Source organism: Solanum verrucosum, unplaced genomic scaffold, assembly GCF_900185275.1.
Source record: "Solanum verrucosum unplaced genomic scaffold, falcon-dt-bn FXZP01000112.1, whole genome shotgun sequence".
In the NCBI taxonomy this organism is placed as follows: domain Eukaryota; kingdom Viridiplantae; phylum Streptophyta; class Magnoliopsida; order Solanales; family Solanaceae; genus Solanum; species Solanum verrucosum.
The window spans coordinates 2,333,788-2,351,737 of NW_026020441.1; the positions used below are offsets into that span (position 1 = coordinate 2,333,788).

The 17,950-nt window shown below is 33.7% G+C and overlaps 1 protein-coding gene and 1 non-coding gene across 2 annotated transcripts; one reads left to right on the plus strand and one right to left on the minus strand.

The window, feature by feature from the left end:
• Nucleotides 1–4,737: 4,737 nt before the first annotated feature.
• Nucleotides 4,738–17,462, minus strand: LOC125808479 (probable LRR receptor-like serine/threonine-protein kinase At3g47570). Its single transcript, XM_049488182.1, has 6 exons — nt 14,879–17,462; nt 14,393–14,790; nt 13,734–13,840; nt 8,037–8,201; nt 7,524–7,616; nt 4,738–4,843 (listed from the first exon to the last, which is right to left on the minus strand). Exons 1-6 carry the CDS (start codon nt 17,460–17,462, stop codon nt 4,738–4,740), a joined length of 3,453 nt encoding a protein of 1,150 aa, XP_049344139.1.
• On the plus strand, nt 13,705–13,775 carry TRNAG-GCC (transfer RNA glycine (anticodon GCC)). The gene has a single exon. It is a non-coding gene; the product is annotated as a tRNA-Gly (tRNA).
• Nucleotides 17,463–17,950: the final 488 nt, after the last annotated feature.

Below are 17,950 nucleotides of genomic sequence, written 5' to 3' on the forward strand. Positions count from 1 at the left end.
GATTGAGAAAATAACATTATCCTTCAGTTCTTTCAACTCTTGCCGAACTTGTTATTAAACATTAAAGAGTGAATAAATTCCTTGTAATATGTAAAAAATATATTAAATGATAATTTTTTGTTGTGTACTAACCTCTGCAATTTTTATTTTTGAACTCAACATACTTTTCATCGAAGTCAACATCATTCCTTTCTGATGTTGCTTGATTTTATGTCTCGTGGTGACTAGAATATTCATGTAAATTGTTCTGTTCAATGGTATTCATCTCTTCATCATTAAGCACCATGTTTTTAAATTTATGCTGTAGTAACAAAATAAGATGGGAGAATAAAAAATTATAAACAAAAGGTAATAAATGATAATTATTAAAGGACAATAAATAAAATATGACCTGGTTGCCATATGTTCTGAAAATTGTATTCTTTAAGACATCGAAAGAAATACTTTCATTCGATGTCTTCCACTTGAGAATACGAGGTGTGCCATTTGCAACACGAATAGCAACTGTGTTGTCAAATGGATGACAACACTCATAAAATCAAATTTGCAAGGCTAAGTGGAATTGGGTAAATTTGAATGATGTAGGATTATTTCCCAACCTACGACTGCAATCTTTAATAGTCAAACTGAAACATTCATTACCCCATGGGAAGTTGACATACTGACCGGACTCAACCAAATCAAAGTACAATTTTGGTATGGTTATTTTGGAGGCCTCAAAATCAGTCAGAAATGTACTAATGAAGTACAGAACACCAATTTTAAAATGGTCTTCGGGCTCAAAGAAGTTAGCTTCTTTAAACTTATTCAAGAAGTCTAACTTAGGGTCTTTGGTCATTTCACCAAAATACTTTTGGATAAGTCTATTTGGAATAAAAGGATCTGAAACAAAGTTGGTAAGGAGCCCACATTTGAGACCAGTTACTGCTGCGAATTCCTTAATTCCAAAATGTAGTATTGTATCATTTATTTTAACAATGAACATGTCGTCTCTAACGTTTTCAGTTTCAAGAAATAACAAATGGCGCAATAACTGACATTGAATCTTTATGTGGGGTAGCTCATAAAATACACCAAATGGTGTTTGTTTTAAAAATTGCTGAAACATCTCTTCCCCGAGGAAAGTCAACAGATCACCAAAATCATTCATGTTTGTGTATGAAGACCAGTGTGTATGTCTTCCTTGCCTATAAAATAAAATTGTCAATACCAACATTATTCATGTTTCATTTCAACACCAACTTCCGTTTATAAGTAGTTATCAATTAATTATATCACAGAATTTATACAAAAATTAAATCAATTTCATATCAACATTCATAAACCATATATAAAATTTAGTTCATACCAATATTATTGATGTTTCATTCTACATTCATATACATAAATTTTAGTAATACAACATACCATATATTGAAAAAAAATTCACACCAATATTATTCAAAAATCATACCAGATTCATGTGCACTGTGGCATTTAACAAACGACACTAAAATCAACTAATTGGGCAACTGATATCAAACCAATTTCATATCAATGTCAAAACACATTTCATACCAGTTGCATACCAATATTAAATCACATTTCATACAATATTCATATATCATATATTAATGTCAGATTCATACAAATATTATTCACAGTTCATGCAAGTTTCACACCAATATAAGTTTCGTACCAACAATAATCATAATATAATATTTTTAAAAAAAAACTAAATTGAATAATTCGAAAATAAATTAAATATAATACATATCCTAACTACTTTTTTGCCTTTTTTGAAATTGGGATTTCTGAGTCCTCCTTCCTTGTTGTTCTTCTTCTTGATGGTTTTGAAGACTGACCAATTTCGACATTTGTTGCTTTTATTTTCTTTTTTATCTCACTTACGAAATTCGAATCCTAATCAGAATGGGTCACTTCTACAATTTTCTCCTTCCTCTTTTTTTTCCTTTTGATTTGCAGGACTTACTGTTTTCTTTGCTTGACTAATCTTCAACTGAGAAGAACCACCCTTTGCCGAAATTTCATTATTTTTTGACGGTGGGGTTTGAGTCAATATGTTGAATGTTGGAGCATGTACTTCATCCATAGAAGTTGCTTCAACTAGTCGAGGAGTCTTTCGAGGAGTTAGAACAGATTTCTTCGTCGTGAAGAATATGAGAAACGACCCTGAGTATGTTTTGAGAGAGATGAGGGAGATGAACTTTTGATTTCTGAAGGTGGGGGTAGTGGGGTGGTGGCATGTTGATTGGATAGGCGTGGGGGGGGGGGATTAACGTGATTGGGAGTTTTTGCATGCAACTGAAAACTTGGAATGGTCATTGATAATTACTAATTTTAAAAAAGGAACTGCAATCTAAATAATAAAATTATTAATAATATAAAATTATAAAAAGATTAATCATTTAATAACGTAAAATTTAATTGATTTTTAAATAAAGTTAAATTGAATTGATATGTTATAACCCGTAATAAAACTGTTATAAGTAAGAATTTTTTAAGAGTAGGTTTAAAACCCATAATATTGTCTCTTAAATGTGTATATGGTGTGATTTTTCCATAAAATATCTTCAAGCTGAGATGCGGACATTTCTTCTCTTTAAGGAGAAGCCCACTGTAGCAAATATTTTCACCGGTCCAGCAGTAGTCCTCATGACTTGTCCCCTCCAGGAGACTACAACCTAATCACAAAGTATAACTCAACAAACTCTAGACAAAAGTTGAGTCCAAAACTCCACAAAAAGAACACATCCCTTCAACTAGTAAGAACTTTCTTTTTTGACTAACTTTTAGATTAAATTTTAGGTTTAGCAAACATAAAAAATCATATTTGTATGCTATATGTATAGTTTGTATAATTGCGCTCCATAGCAAACTTTATGTTTTCTATGGCAATTAATATGTATATTTCGGTATACATATACAAAAAGAATCAGTTGTATAATCTGTTTCGGTATACATATACAAAAGAATCAATTGTATAATCTGTGTTTGTATAAAGCGAGAAAGAGAGAAATACAAAAGAAAACTGAACAGAGAAAGATTTGTATATGTATAATTATAAGTGTATAGGACGAAAATATATGTATTTGTATTTGTATATACAATTTTCTCTCGCTTTCTACAAACACAAACACAATTTATACATTTGTGTTTCTATAAAGTGAGAGAGGCGAGCGAGATTCTCTGGGGAGAGAGGCGAACAAAAATATATGTATATATACAGTTTTCTCTCACTTTATACAAACACAAACGCATTTTATACATTTGTGTTTGTATAAAAGTGAGAGAAGCGAGGGAGAGACTGCCAACGAGAGAACGAGAGTGGCGAGCGAGAATTTCAGGGAGAGAGGCGGATGGCAACAATTTGCTATGGGTTACAATTAAATCAAACTGTGGTTATAACATTTAATTTGAATTAATAGTTTGCTATTTTATATAATATTCCCTAACTTTTATGCACTTGATATTTCCTTGTGTGTACTCCAAACCAAATGAAGACCACCACTATTTATAGTTGAGAAAATCTTCCTAGCAATGAATAGAAAGATAATGAGGTAGTTAATAGTGAAGATAAACAACCTGGAGGTTACAAGATATAATGAAGCAATAAAAAGTGAAATAATATATGAAAGGTTACAATTTTTTTAATGGGCAATGAAACATCTCTTGGCTAAATGGTCAAAACCATTTGTTGGCTTGTGACATGTTGCAACAAGAATTGGTAACATATACAGTGACTCCAAAAATGGAGTAATGCAACATTAACCTTTCCTTCAACGGTAGCAAATGAAAAGCCACTAACGGTTGGCAGCAACAACAACACTAAGTTTTAGCAAATTAATATACAAAATATTAATATTAAGATGCTAACAAATCAATAATTCCCCACTCATTTTAATATTAGATAGGAGAGTCTATTAGCTTAAGGAAGACTACTATGCATAATAAAAGTGTGCTCTGCATTGGACCTCCACTTAGTAGAACACTAACTTTTACTCCAGAGTCGAAGTGGTCTCAGACTTAAACTATGACTGTTTAAGGGATATAAAATATCACTATCTACACATAATAATCAAGGTGTTGACATGAGCTTTAAAAACCAGCACGCTACAACCCTGTGCTATCCCGATTTCATGAGTGCTTTTGAAATAAGTTCAATTCTCACTGAAAGTGACATATTTCCACACTCACATAGGTGAAATATGTCGAGAGTTTTCCTGCTTGCTTAACACTCCACCCATACGGGCTACAGATTTTTATTAAGAGTTTTTCAAACTGAACCTTCCCAAATTACTATAGGAAAAAATGCACTCACATCATAGGGTGAGAAAAAAAAATATAGTGCATTTTCACCACAAGTCATCATACAATTCGTTTTTCCCATTGAACATGGTTATAGGATCTCTAGTCCCTAAGTTGGATTTCCTCATATATGACTAAGGATTTATAGGCTTCAATCCAATATCTCTCGATGTGCTCCAGACCTTTTTCTCTTGTTAAAGCTTTAGTTAGAAGATCTGCAAGATTATCACAAGATTTGACATAATCAATAATATTAATAGTACCACTTGTTAAATACGATTACATTACTCTGTTTCCTCATAATAGGTATGGATTTACTATTGTAATAATGGTTTTGGACTCTACCAATTGCAGCAGTGCTATCACAATGAATTAAAATACGATAATTGATTTTTCAAAATAAGGTATTCGAAATAACGAATCTCTCAATCAATTCACTTCCTCACGAGCTGAAGCTAATGCAATTAGTTCAACCTCCATAGTAGAGTTAGCAATTAGTGTTTGCCTTTTGATTTCCAACAAATAGCGCCGCCACCTAAAGTAAAAATGTAACCAATGGTAAAACATGAATCACCTAATAAAGTGTTCCAATCTGCATCAGAAAAGCCTTCAAGTACAACAAGATATTTTTTATAGAACAAATCACAATTTTTTTGTTCCAATTAAATATCTCATACCTTTTGTTATAACATGTCAATGTTCATTACCTGGCTGACTTGTAAACCTACTAAGTACTCTTACTGCACATGCAATATCAGTCCTAGTATAGTGCAAATAGTCACATATCTCAAACTTCCAATTAAGTTAGCATATTCCTTTTGATTTATTATATTATTTTCACTTTCAACAAGAAATAAGTGAACATTTGAATCAAAAGAAGTTACAACATGCTTGCAATTAAGAGAATTATATTTTTCAAAATTTTCTCAACATAATGGGACTGGTCAAGAAAAATTTCATCACATCTTCTTGTTATTTTTATTCCAAGAATAAAATTTGTCTCACCAAGATCTTTCATATCAAAATGGCTTCTAAGAATATTTTAATTAGCTTCATCAATAACATTAATGTTAGAGTCAAAGATCAATAAATCATCAACATATAGGTAAATAATCACATGTGAATTATTTCAAGACTTATGATAAATGTACTTATCACATTCATTTGTTTTAAAATCATTTTCAATCATGCAGGAATCAAAATTGTCATGTCATTGCTTTGGTGCCTGTTTCAAGCCATATATGAATTTAGGGAGTTTACTCATTTTGCTTTCTTGACTTGCTTCAACAAAATATTCAGGTTGATCCATGTAAATTTCCTTATTTAGGTCTCCGTTTAAAAAACAGTTTTTACATCCATTTGATAAATTTACAAATACAAAATTGCAGTCATAGCGATTAAAAGTCTTATAAATGTAATTCTTGTTACGGAGAAAAAGTATCATAAAATTATTTTTATTTTTCTACCAAACTAATTTTCAACCCTCATGGAGATAAATTTTAAAAGGCATCACTCTTATTTCATCAAGTAAACATAGAGAAATCATCCATGAAAGTAATAAATATCTATTACCTCCACGAGTTGAAATTCCTTCAAGTTCACAAATATCAGCATGAATTAATTCTAACAAATCAGTTTTTCTTTTAACTTGAAAATGACTCCTTTTAGTGATTTTGGCTTTATTACAAGCCTCACACTTTTCAAAATTCTTTTTAACCATTGAGATTAATCCTAAACTACTCATGATTTCAACATAACGGTCATTAATATGACACGAACGAGCATGCCAAAAATTAGTAGAGGAAAGCATATAAACAGTAGTAGAAACTTTATTCATTTCAACATTCAGTTTGAACATCCCATCACAAGCATATCCCTTTCTAGGGGTGTACAAAACCGAATCGAAAGCCGAATCAAACCGCAAATCGAGTCAAATTGAAAAAAGAACCCGACTAATGGTTTGGTTTGACTTGGTTTTGTATTGGAAAAAAAACCTGACTATACTTGGGTTGGTTTGGTTTTAAGTAAAAAAAGTCAAACCGAGACCAAACCAACCCGACATTATATATATAATTTTTAAAATTTATTTTACATGTAAAAGTATTTACTTTGATGTAATTTCTAAATATTACTTATATGTTTTCATAATTTTTCTTTTAACATATTTTTCAAGTTTTTTGAGACTTAGAGTTTTGAATGGTCCAATAAAGTTTATAGTCCATAGATATTAGTAACTCTAATAAAGCTCAATTAGAATTAAATCAATACTAATGCTAACAAAATAAATTAATAACACTAAGAATGACAACAATGTTGAATATTTGTTCTTTAGTTTTACATTGGTTTAGACATTTAAAATACATAATCTAATTTTAATTTTTCTTTAATGTTTAATCATGTAATTAGTACTTATTATACTTATTTTAGCATGATTTAGTACTTTTAAATTATGATCATTTTCATTGTGACTTATCAATTTGCAATATTTATTTTATATGATTTCATTATTATTTTTTATTGAATATTTTAGTGTCATCTCTAATCTCATATTTTGTATTATTTTCTTAAGAAACACCTTAGATATTTGTATTTTGGTTGGTCTTATAAAGAAATATTTGGAGAACAAGTTAATTATATGTTTGTATGAAAATTTTACCGGAAAAATCCACAAACTTGAAAAAAAAAATCCAAGGTTTATTAGTTTGGTTTGATTTGAAAATAAAAACATTCGACACAAATGGTGTGGTTTGATATTTGAAAAATCTGAATCAACTCGAGGTTGAAAAAATCGAAAAAAACCCGAGTTTTTATTAGTTTGATTTGGTTTATAAATTTAAATTGTTTACACAAATGGTTTGATTTGATATTTGAAAGATCCGAATCAACCGGTCATGTACACCCCTACCCTTTTCCAACAAAAATACTTTTTTTTTTCACAATTACATATTGATTAGATTTAATAATTTGCTTAAAGTCTGCTTTATTAAGAAGAAAACTAGACATCAATTTTTTTTCTAATGAAAGAAGTATAAAGTACATATTTCAAAGTTAATACCCTTACAGAAGTAAAATACAATTCGACTTCTCCCGTTCCAAACACTCGAGTAGTGTGAGAATCACCAAGCATAATAGTTTTGGGCTCCGTAAAATGAGTATATTTTTTAAATCAATATTTGTTATAACAGACATGACAGTTTGCACATGAATCAACCCACCATCTATCAACATTCTCAACCATGTTTATGTCGGTAATTACCGCCACAAAAGGTTCTTCAGTAACGTTTGCCTGAGGTGTAGAATCACGTTTTCTGAATATGCAAAATCGAGCAGCATGCCCACTCTTGCCACAAACAAAACACGGACCCTTATCCTGAACTTGTTGATTTTGTGCTTGGTTATTTCCATCATTATTTTTCTTGGGAGGTGTACCATTCGTTATCTTTATTTTTTTCTTCTTAGGCTTCATATAAGTATTTTTGTGAGATTCAGGAGTAGCATTATTTGAAGTAATTAAATTTACCTTCGTTGTGATGTTGCTCTCTTCTAATTGTAAAAGTGCATCTTGGCATCTTGCCTCCTCTTCCATACAAATTTTCATTATCAACGTTTCAAGAGAGATTTCCTTTTGTTTTTGGAACATAGTTTTTTGAAATTCCTTAAAAGAAAGTGGAAGTTTATCTACTATGCTACAAACAATAAGGTTATCTTCAATTTTGATCTCTTCAAACCTGAGCTCTCCAACAATCATTATGAAGTCTTGAGCTTGGTCTACAACTGATTTGTTGTCCACTATTTGAGAACGAAAAAATCTACTAGCCTCATATTTTTTCGCTTCAACCTCTTTATACTTACTCTGCAATGCTTTCCAAATTTTCTTGGCACTAGAGTAAGTTCTGTCATAATAATCATAAAAAATATCAAATAGACAATTAAGAATATAATACCGACACTTAATGAATCACCATCGTACTTTTCCACTTTCTCTAGATGAGAAATAGTTTCATCATCATTCGTAGAGGTGATGCCAACTTTCTTAGGATTCTTCTCAATTAACACATAAGAAACATTGAGATGACTTAAGTAGAAAAGTACTTTACCCTTTCATCTCTTGAAATGATAACCATTGAACCGAAATGGCTTGTTAAGATCTTCCACCTTGACATCCGTAGTTTTTACAATTGTAGTCATTATGAATCCCCTTTAAATTGTTAGTGAAAATTACAATATTATTACAATTGAAACTAAAAGAAGAAATAAAATCTCTTGAGGCTGAGGTGCGGACATCTCGCTCTCTTTAAGGCACATTGTAGCAAATGTTTTTGTCGGTTCAACATTAGTCCTCTTGACTTGTCCCCTTCAGGATATAACATTCTAATCACAAAGTACAACTCAACTAACTTTGGACAAGAGCTGAGTCCAAAGCTCCACAAAAAGAACACCTCCCTTCGACTAATAATAACTCTCTTTTTTGACTAATTTTTATGCACTCTATATTTTCTTGTGTGTACCCAAACTAAATGAAGACCATCACTATTTATAGTTGAGAAAGTCTTCCTAGCAATGAATAGGAAGATAATGTGGTAGTTAATAGTGGAGATAAACAGCCTAGAGATTACATAAGTTACAAGGTATAATGGAGGAATAAAAAGTGAAATAATATATGAGATGTTACAAAAAATTTAATGGACAGTGAAACCTCTCTTGGTTGAATGGTCAAAGCCATCTGTTGGCTTGTGACACGCTGCAACAAGAATTGGTAACATATGCAGTAACTTCAAAAATGGAGTAATACACTAGAGTAATGCAACATTAACCTCTACTTCAACGGTAGCAAATAAAAATCCACCAACGGTTGGCAGCAACAGCAACACTAAGTTTTAGCAAATTAATATACAAAATATTAATATTAAAATGTTAACAAATCAATAGAAGTTTTACAAGCATCACTATTGTTCCTCTCCTGACTTCAATCTGAAGGACTATTATGAGAGCTTGGTCCATATTTGTAACGATCTGTTTCCGTCGTTATGGAAAAGCCAATGGGAAAAGAATTGGGGCCAGAAAACTTTTGAGTAGTGACTTGGAAATTTCTAGCCTAGTCCAGATTTGGACGAAATCTGAGGTAGGTAAGGTCTAGGGAAATCTGCTAATGAATGGGGGGATTTAATTATGAATTTGATCACATGAGTGGATAGCTAAGACGTTAAGGAGCTTGTATGGCTTTACGGAATCGAATTTGGGCGAGTAGAACTCCTGAAACTGATCTTGGCGTGAAAGGGTAGTTTCTGAACGTCAAGGGTTGAAGGTGTGTTGCAAAATAGGAGCTTGGAACTCAAATTCTGACTTTCTGTCTCTGTGCGGGTTGGGTTTCGCTATGGCGGGTTGGGTTCCGTTGTGGCGGGACAGTCGTGACTTAAGTCGCGGAAAAATCCAAATTTCGTTATTTTCTGCAAAACTTTGTTCTTGAGAGCTAGGAGACGAACTAGAGCAGCTCTTGACAGTTTTCCACGATTACTAGCGCTAAAGGTAAGATAATTACTTCCTTAATCCATAATTCGATTCTTAGAACTTAGAATCTTGAGTAATTATCATTAGGGGAGGGTTTTGGCCTGAAGTTGATAGTGGAAAAGCTCTAATTGAGTATTGGGATCTTGGGTTTGGACTAGGATTGATAGTTTGATTATTATCTGGGTAAATTAGACCTTGTTTATTGATTCATGCATTATTTAACTGTTTTAGATCAAGAACAAGTGAAAAGAATCCGAAAAGGGAAGACTCAAGTGTCTTAGGAGGATTCAGTTTGGTTTCGAGGTAGGTGATGGATTGATTTTCTATTTGTGTGATATATGCTGGTTAATTGCTTCATTATATGCATGCATGTATGTGAATAAGAAAATGTAAATCAAATCTGATGAAAATGAGTATGTATGAACTATTACATGCCACGACTCCTTTATTTGATTGTATGACTATGAGCATTGTTCATTATGGGTGTGATTGTGATTGTGGTTGTGCTGATTGAATCGTGTGTCACGTTCCGACACATATATTGGATCGGGTGTCACGTTTCGACACACATATTAGATCGGGTGTCACGTTTCGACACACATATTGGACCGGATGTCACGTTCCGACACATGTACATTTGATCGGGTGTCACGTTCAGAAACACTAACAGTTTGGGTGTGGGTTCCATGAAAGGACCACTTGTGATTATTACATTCATGTCTACCTGTCATTGATATTGGAAAGTTGTATGTTGCTTCTGAAATGATAATTGAACTATATATTCTGTATATGTGTGTTTATTGTGTTGTAATTACTTGTCTGTATTTCGTTTACTGGAGTAGCAACGTGATCCTACCAGTACACTGTGGTCATGTACTGATACTGCACTTGCTCGTTCTTTGTTGAGTACAGGGCATCTTCAGGCGGCTACTGATAGACCTCAGCCAGGGGATCATTGATCGAAGACCGAATTTAAGGGTAAGCCAGTTCTTCCAGGTTGCCATGGATCCTTCAGTTGTTTAATCCGTTCTTTTCGGACTTAGACTGCTTAGTTAGACTTTTACTTATGTTAGATTCGGGGTTGCACCATTTTTTCTTAGACTTGTCGTTTAGTAGAGTTTTGGTACATTGACTTTCAGGTTCTAGGGGTGAATTTCCGCAATAGTTATGTTTAGTTGCTTATTTAAGCTTTCAGAGTTTATGGGAACTCCATGTTATTTAGTCATTTAAACTTGCTTCCGTATCTTTAAATGCTTAGTTTTTCGTAAGGTTGCTTAGTTGGGTTGTAGTAGTGGTTCTCCCATCGAAGGGTTAGTGTGAGTGTCAATCACGACGGTCTGGGTCGTGACAATATTTGCTGTTATAAGAACATGTTCCTTGTCCAGCAGACTTGAAGCCTCTTCCTCTGGAGTGGAAGTTATTGTTTCCTCTTCTTTGAGATTAGTTTCCTTTTCCCCTGTCCCTTTGGACAGAGAATGCCATGTTATGATTTTGTTGTAACACTTCTTCTTTATCCTCCCTCATATCAAAACCCTAAGAGCATTAATAAATTGATTAAGAGTGAGATATGAGGTCTTACCTAGCATGTCAGTCCTGAAGGTCTTGTACTTGAGACCTAAACCTCTAGCAAAATTAATAACTTTGTTATCTTCATTCACAGGCTTGTGAATGGTTGCAAGACCATCACATATGCCTTAGATTTCCTTAATATATTCATCAATCTTTTTGGTTCCTATCTTAACACTTTGCAGTTGTTGTTTGAGTTGGAACTCCTTATCTTTCGTTGCTTGAAGATAAGTTTTTTCCAAGCATTCTCACATCTCCTTGGCAGTTGAGCCGCCTACAATCTGGTATATGCTTTCTTTTATCAAGGTGCCTGAGATCCAACTTCTTAGTAACACATCATTCTCCTCCTAATCATCAATATTGTTGTTGTCTTCTGCATCCTTCTCAATTGCTATAGCTTTCTCAATAATTTGTCCAGTGGAACGAGTACTTTTAGTTGGTTAATTCTCTGTGATGAGGTAGGTTAATCTCATCACTTGAATCAAGTGAAACATTTGTGTTCTCCATATAAGATAATTTGATGGCTTGAGTTTAATGGAACAAGACACAATAAGATGGTGAAGTGAGGAGGTTGATAAGGTGTTGGTAGAAGAGGTCATTGCAATTTGATATTGTGGTTATTCTGATTTTTGGAACTAATACATTAAAGAGCGGAAAAGTTTTAATGCTCTGATACTATGTAGAATTCTCATGTAAAGTATAGAGAAATCAAGGATTGTATTGATAATTAAAATTGTTGAGTACATGCTCCTTATAAAGGAGAAGAGTCTTATACTAGCTACACTAGGAGTCCTATTACAATACAAATATATTATTTACATGAGTAGTATTACTACTATAATTAAAACACTTTATCCTAGTCGACTTTAGCCCCATACACGATACACCAGCTTAGTCGTACATAAGTTAGGATTTAATAGTCTAGTCCTAGTGTGACTCTAATTCTACAGTAATAAACACGTCAGTCAACTGTCTTGGACCGGTTCCTTTGACATGTTCTAATTATCAGCTTCCTTCATCTTCAACCTATTCCACCAACATTCCCTATTATTGTTCGATTCTATGAGTTATACTCCGAGACAATTAAAATTATTTCTTGCCTTCTCATTTTTTATTATACAATTTCTCTTATTTTAATTAAAAAAATTATGGTCATTGACCATTTTGATTAAATTAAAGGAGGAGTTATTATGATATAAACAACTTACAACTCTCTGAAGCATGCACTAAACGGCAAAAGTGAAAATGTAAAGTATTTCGAGAAGTGAAAATCACTTTTTATTTTGTTACCATATTAGTTGTGTAATTCTTTTTTTGTATAGACATAATAAAGTTCTTGATGTGGAACGTTAGTGCAACATATGGCATGAAAATTTACTCGAAAATATTGAGAGATGTCGGAGCAGTTGGTCAATTATGAAGTCTCAGTGCGCTTTGTTCTTATTCTTTTTTGTTAAGGACAGAAATTTAGATAAATACGAAATTAAGGATTCATTTGGTAGAGTAGATAAAAATAATGCTAAAGAGAGCGTATTAGTAATGTTTGCATTAACAATGCATGTATTAGTTATGCTTGCATTAATTATACATAGATTATTTTTATGCATTGTTTGGTTTGATGCATTAAAAATAACATGTATGGCATAAAAAAAGTTATGTACAAAGACACCCTCCACTATTATGGTGGAAAAGATGTAAACAAGGATTTTGAGGGACAATTGAGTCTTTTACCGTGTTAATGCATGCATTAAAATCATTGCATTGCTAATACCTAGAAATCTATGGTATTAGCAATGCACACCTTAATACACAATAGAGTGTATAACAAATGCGAACATTAGTTATGCATTAATTGGAAAAGAGCACCAAACAAGGTACTAGTAATACACAAGGCTAATGCATGCATGTATTGTTTTTTCTAATACACTCTACCAAACGACCCCTAAGTGTCTAGTACAGTACTGGTTTGGACATTACCCAAGACTGAATGTTGGGCCATAGTGTGACCAATAGTAACAATATTACAAACAAAAATGCTCCTCACAAAAAAAGTTGTTTATGTGATCTCAATTACTTTCAAAAATTAATAATAAAACTACAAGATATTGTTGTTTATGAAGAATAATTTGGATGTGCAAAATTTGAACTTCATTTCCTTCTACAAGCCTAATTGACCTCAACTTCAAAACATGATTACTTGTTGACATTTTGAATACCAAAATTTCAGAAATCTGGGCTGTTCATTCCATTCTAACTACTCTTATATATTTTGTTTAATATCTAAATGATTGTAGTGTAAAATGAGCAAAACAATAGCAAGTAGCACCAGTGGTCTAGTGGTAGAATAGTACCCTGCCACGGTACAGACCCGGGTTCGATTCCCGGCTGGTGCATTCCATTCCTGGGTTAGCTGTGAAGAATCTGTGCTCAATGCGGTGATTTGGGTCTCTGCACTCATCTGATTAAACATGGTGATAGTTGCACATCTGAGCTTCCCTTTTTTCCTTTTAGATTTTAGGGGATCAACTTTGTTTTCCTTGTCTTGTCATAAAAACAAAATCAGTGAAACATATAATTACTCAGGTTGCTTGTGGTGATGTAATCTGTCACCAAAAGAAAATTAGATAAATCATGTTCAGTATTATATGGGGAATGTTTTATTACATGTTTGCATATAACCACACATTTAGAAATATGCTGCAATCTTCATGAATTAGAACAACTAAAGGTGGTATTGGATGCCAGAGTATATATATTTCAAAGGTCTCAAGAACCTTAAGCAGAAGGCGTTGAACTGATCTTAATAAATAAGGCATCTAAACTAAGAAATGTGCAAAGAGCTATCTTTTATTAGGAATGTACAACTTTATAACTACAAATTAAAAGAGCAGAATCAAACCTTAAACTCATGAATTTGTTTCACAGTGCATATTAACCTCATGTCACCAAGCATGAGACGGACTAACCCTATGCCTGTCATCATCTGTCAATGCAGGTTGAAGCTTATAACCTTTTCTTTCGGGTATGCTTGCTCCAAGAACAACTTCCTTAATGAATTGAGTTCTCCAACGACATCACTGATCTGCTTTCTTTCTTTTGGAGATTCAACGGAGCAGGAAACTCCGATTTGAATCACCTTAACTAAGAATGACAGAAATATGTCGCCAGCACTGCTTGTATTGTCATCAACTTTGTATTTCATTCCAAGTTCATCTCTTTCCTGGAGAAGAATGGGATCTGCAATATGCATTACTCTGTCTGGCAAAGCAGCATTGGCATAGTTATGAAGGTTTAAATTGTCTTTGAACATTTCATCAGTTGGTTTCCTCCCGGTAAATATTTCCAAGAGCAGAATGCCAAAGCTGTATACATCTCCATAGATTGAGGCGTCGCTTCCCATACCTAATTCTGTCAACAAGAAATACTACAGAATTAGAGATATTCTTATCAAAAGACATATATATGACAACCAGCAGAAACCTTGATTTATTATTACCTGGAGGTGTATAACCAATAGTTCCCCCTACACCTGTAGAGCTTTTTGAATTTGCTGATGAGTTCGGAATTGCTGGTGGAACAAATCTTGCCAAACCAAAATCACCAACATGTGCAGTCATGTTCTCATCGAGAAGAATATTGCTTGGCTTCAGATCACGGTGAATTATTGGGGTTTGGCAATCATTATGGAGATAATCCAGAGCACAGGCAACATCAATGGCAATGTTTAATCTTTGAATAAAACCGAGCTTCTTGTGCTCTTCCTGTGACTCAGATTTCTCCTGAGTAGTGAAATGTAACCAGTCCTGTAGACTTCCCTTATCCATGTATTCATAAACTATGGCCTTGAACTCATTACCTTCATAATCAATACCTGAGCATGCACTTAGAACCTTTACAAGATTACGATGTCTAATGTTCTTTAGAACCTCACATTCAGCTAAAAAACTCCTGGAAGCTGCATGGTGTGAAAGGTCCAGTACCTTAACAGCAAAAAACGTACCATTGTGTTCAGAAATTCCTTTATATACAGACCCAAAAGCACCCACTCCAAGCAAATTTGATGCAGAAAATCTATCAGTTTCCCTAAGTAGACACTGATAAGATACTCTTAAGGTTGAGTTTTCAGGTATATCTGTAGGTGTTGGTTTTCTCGATCTACTAAACTGTCGTATGCCGAGAAAACAAACTATGAATGTCAATCCTATAAGCCCACTAACTACAGGAATTACTATTTTCAAGGGAAAACCTGATTTCCTTTCTTTCTTTACCTCTACAATGCAAGCCGGAAGGTCCAACTCTGGTACACCCCCACAGAGATTTCTATTTCCTATGATGGAAACCACAGTAGCATTACTAAAGATGCCTCCTGTTGGGACAGCACCTTCCAAATTATTGCTAGACAGATTTAAAATCTGCAGAAATTTGAAGTCCTTCAAGAATCCCGGGATTCCACCTGACAGATTGTTGTGAGAAAGGACTAAAAGTTCCAGGCCTCGCAAACTATTCATGGTTGAAGGAATACTACCCTGAAAGTTGTTGTTGTTTAAGTCTAGTGCTTCAAGTTTCACACAAGTACCTATACTGGTAGGAATCTGGCCCTGCAACTTGTTATCAGACAGGTTTAAGTAGCCTAGATTTCTCAACTTCCCAATTTCCATCGGAAGGAAACCAGTTAATTGGTTCTGAGATAGGTCCACGCCCTCCGACAAGGATGAGAGTTCAAGAATTTCTGATGGTATGAACCCAGTAAGGTTATTTGAACCAAGATCCAACAGTTCCAAATTGTGGCATTTGCCTAAACTGGAAGGAATTCTCCCCTGGAGATTGTTTTCTCTTAAATTGAGTTTGGTTAAAGAAGCTAAATTTCCCAATGAGATTGGAATTTTGCCAGAGAACTGATTTCCAAGTAAAGCCAGCTCTTGCAAATATATCAGATCACCAATTTCAGACGGAATTTCACCGTGAAATCTGTTGTAAGCTACAAAGAAAGCCTGAAGCTTCTTGAGATTGGATATCCCTCTTGGGATTTCTCCAGAAATCTGATTATAAGACAACGAAAGCTCTATAATCTCAGTCGAAAGATTACTAACAGATGCAGGTAAGAAGACTCCACCAAAATTATTTGTATTGAGCTCCAAAAGCTCCAAGCTGGTGGCATTCACCAATGTGGTGAGAAAGGTAAGGTCATCATCCTCCCCCTTCCCAAGATAATTGAAAGCAACTAAAAATCTCCGCATTTTCAGCAAATTTCCAAGGGGTGGTACTTTTCCTGTGAGTCCATTTCTACTAGCAATAAGAGACTGAAGATTCGTAGCATTTGACAATGTTACCGGAATATTTCCAGTTACATTGTTTCTATAGATGCTAAGGAACTCTAAATTAGGAAGAGTAATACCAAGCAATGGAGGCAATTTTCCTTCTAAATGGTTTGTTCCAACATCTATGGCCACGATAGAGGAAAGATTGAAAAGACAAGGAGGCAGGGTACCACTCAAGTTGTTCTCATTCACTACAAAGTACTTTAAGTTGAGCAATTGACATAATTCATCAGGTATTTTCCCTAACAAATTATTCTTGCTTGCGGAAAAGGTATCAAGTAAAGAAAGATTACCAAATGAAGGCGGAATTCCTCCTGTAAAATAGTTAGAAACAAGAGAAAGTTGTTTGAGTTTCAACAATGTGCCTAATTCTGCTGGAATTTTGCCTACCATCATATTATACGAAAGAACAACAGAAACAAGATTGAAGCATCCTGAAATGTTTGATGGAATATGACCAGTGAACGAGTTATTATCAAGGCGTAAAAACTTTAACTTATGTAAGTAGCCAATCTCTGATGGAATTTCACCTGAAAAACTATTATTTTGGAGCTTAAGGACATAAAGAAAGCTCAGATTACCAATGCTTGGTGACAGAGAACCCCTCAATTTCAGAGAAGTAAGATTTAAAACTGTAACTCGGGGATGACGTCGACCACATGAAACCCCAGGCCAGTCACAAAAATGTATAGTTTCATTCCAGGAGTCCATGATCTTGAAAGGGTCATCAATGATCATATTCTTGAATGCTAGTAGTGACATTCTGTCTGTTTCATTCCCTCCCAACTGAACTTTTGATGAGCAAAGAACATAGGGTAGTAGCAAAGAGAAAAAGGTCAGTAAAGATAGTACAACAGTATACTTCTTCATAGCATAAAAGTGAGAATTCTGTGTATGAGTTGGGAGAATCATTTAAGAAAGTAAGAAGGTTGGTAGCAAAAGACACAGATCTAATACTATTAAATTTATTCTCCAATTTTAATTGTTTGTATGATTTTTCATGATATTGACAAGTTGGGTATTTTAAGGTAGACTAGAAAATATAGAAAGGGACATAAAGATTCACCTGTACAATAAAATTGGACACAAATTTAGACCAGTAGGCTGAGTTATGACTTGCTGGTAAATTATTGGATTTTAAAGTTTGTTTTTTTTCTCTAACCTCTGCCAGACTGTTCTCATAAATTCCCTATTGCATACTATTATTGTCTCATTCTTTGACGTTAAAGTGAAAAATGTATAGTATTTCA

Bases quoted from the DNA above. Each gene is read 5' to 3' on its own strand.
- LOC125808479 (XM_049488182.1), bottom strand. From the start codon at position 17,462: ATGTCACTACTAGCATTCAAGAATATGATCATTGATGACCCTTTCAAG. The intron at 14,791-14,878 runs GTAATAATAAAT...TCTTGTTGACAG, and splicing joins TATTGGTTATACACCTCCAG to AATTAGGTATGGGAAGCGAC. The intron at 4,844-7,523 runs GTGGGTTGATTC...TTTTTACTTTAG, and splicing joins GTTGAGAATGTTGATAGATG to GTGGCGGCGCTATTTGTTGG.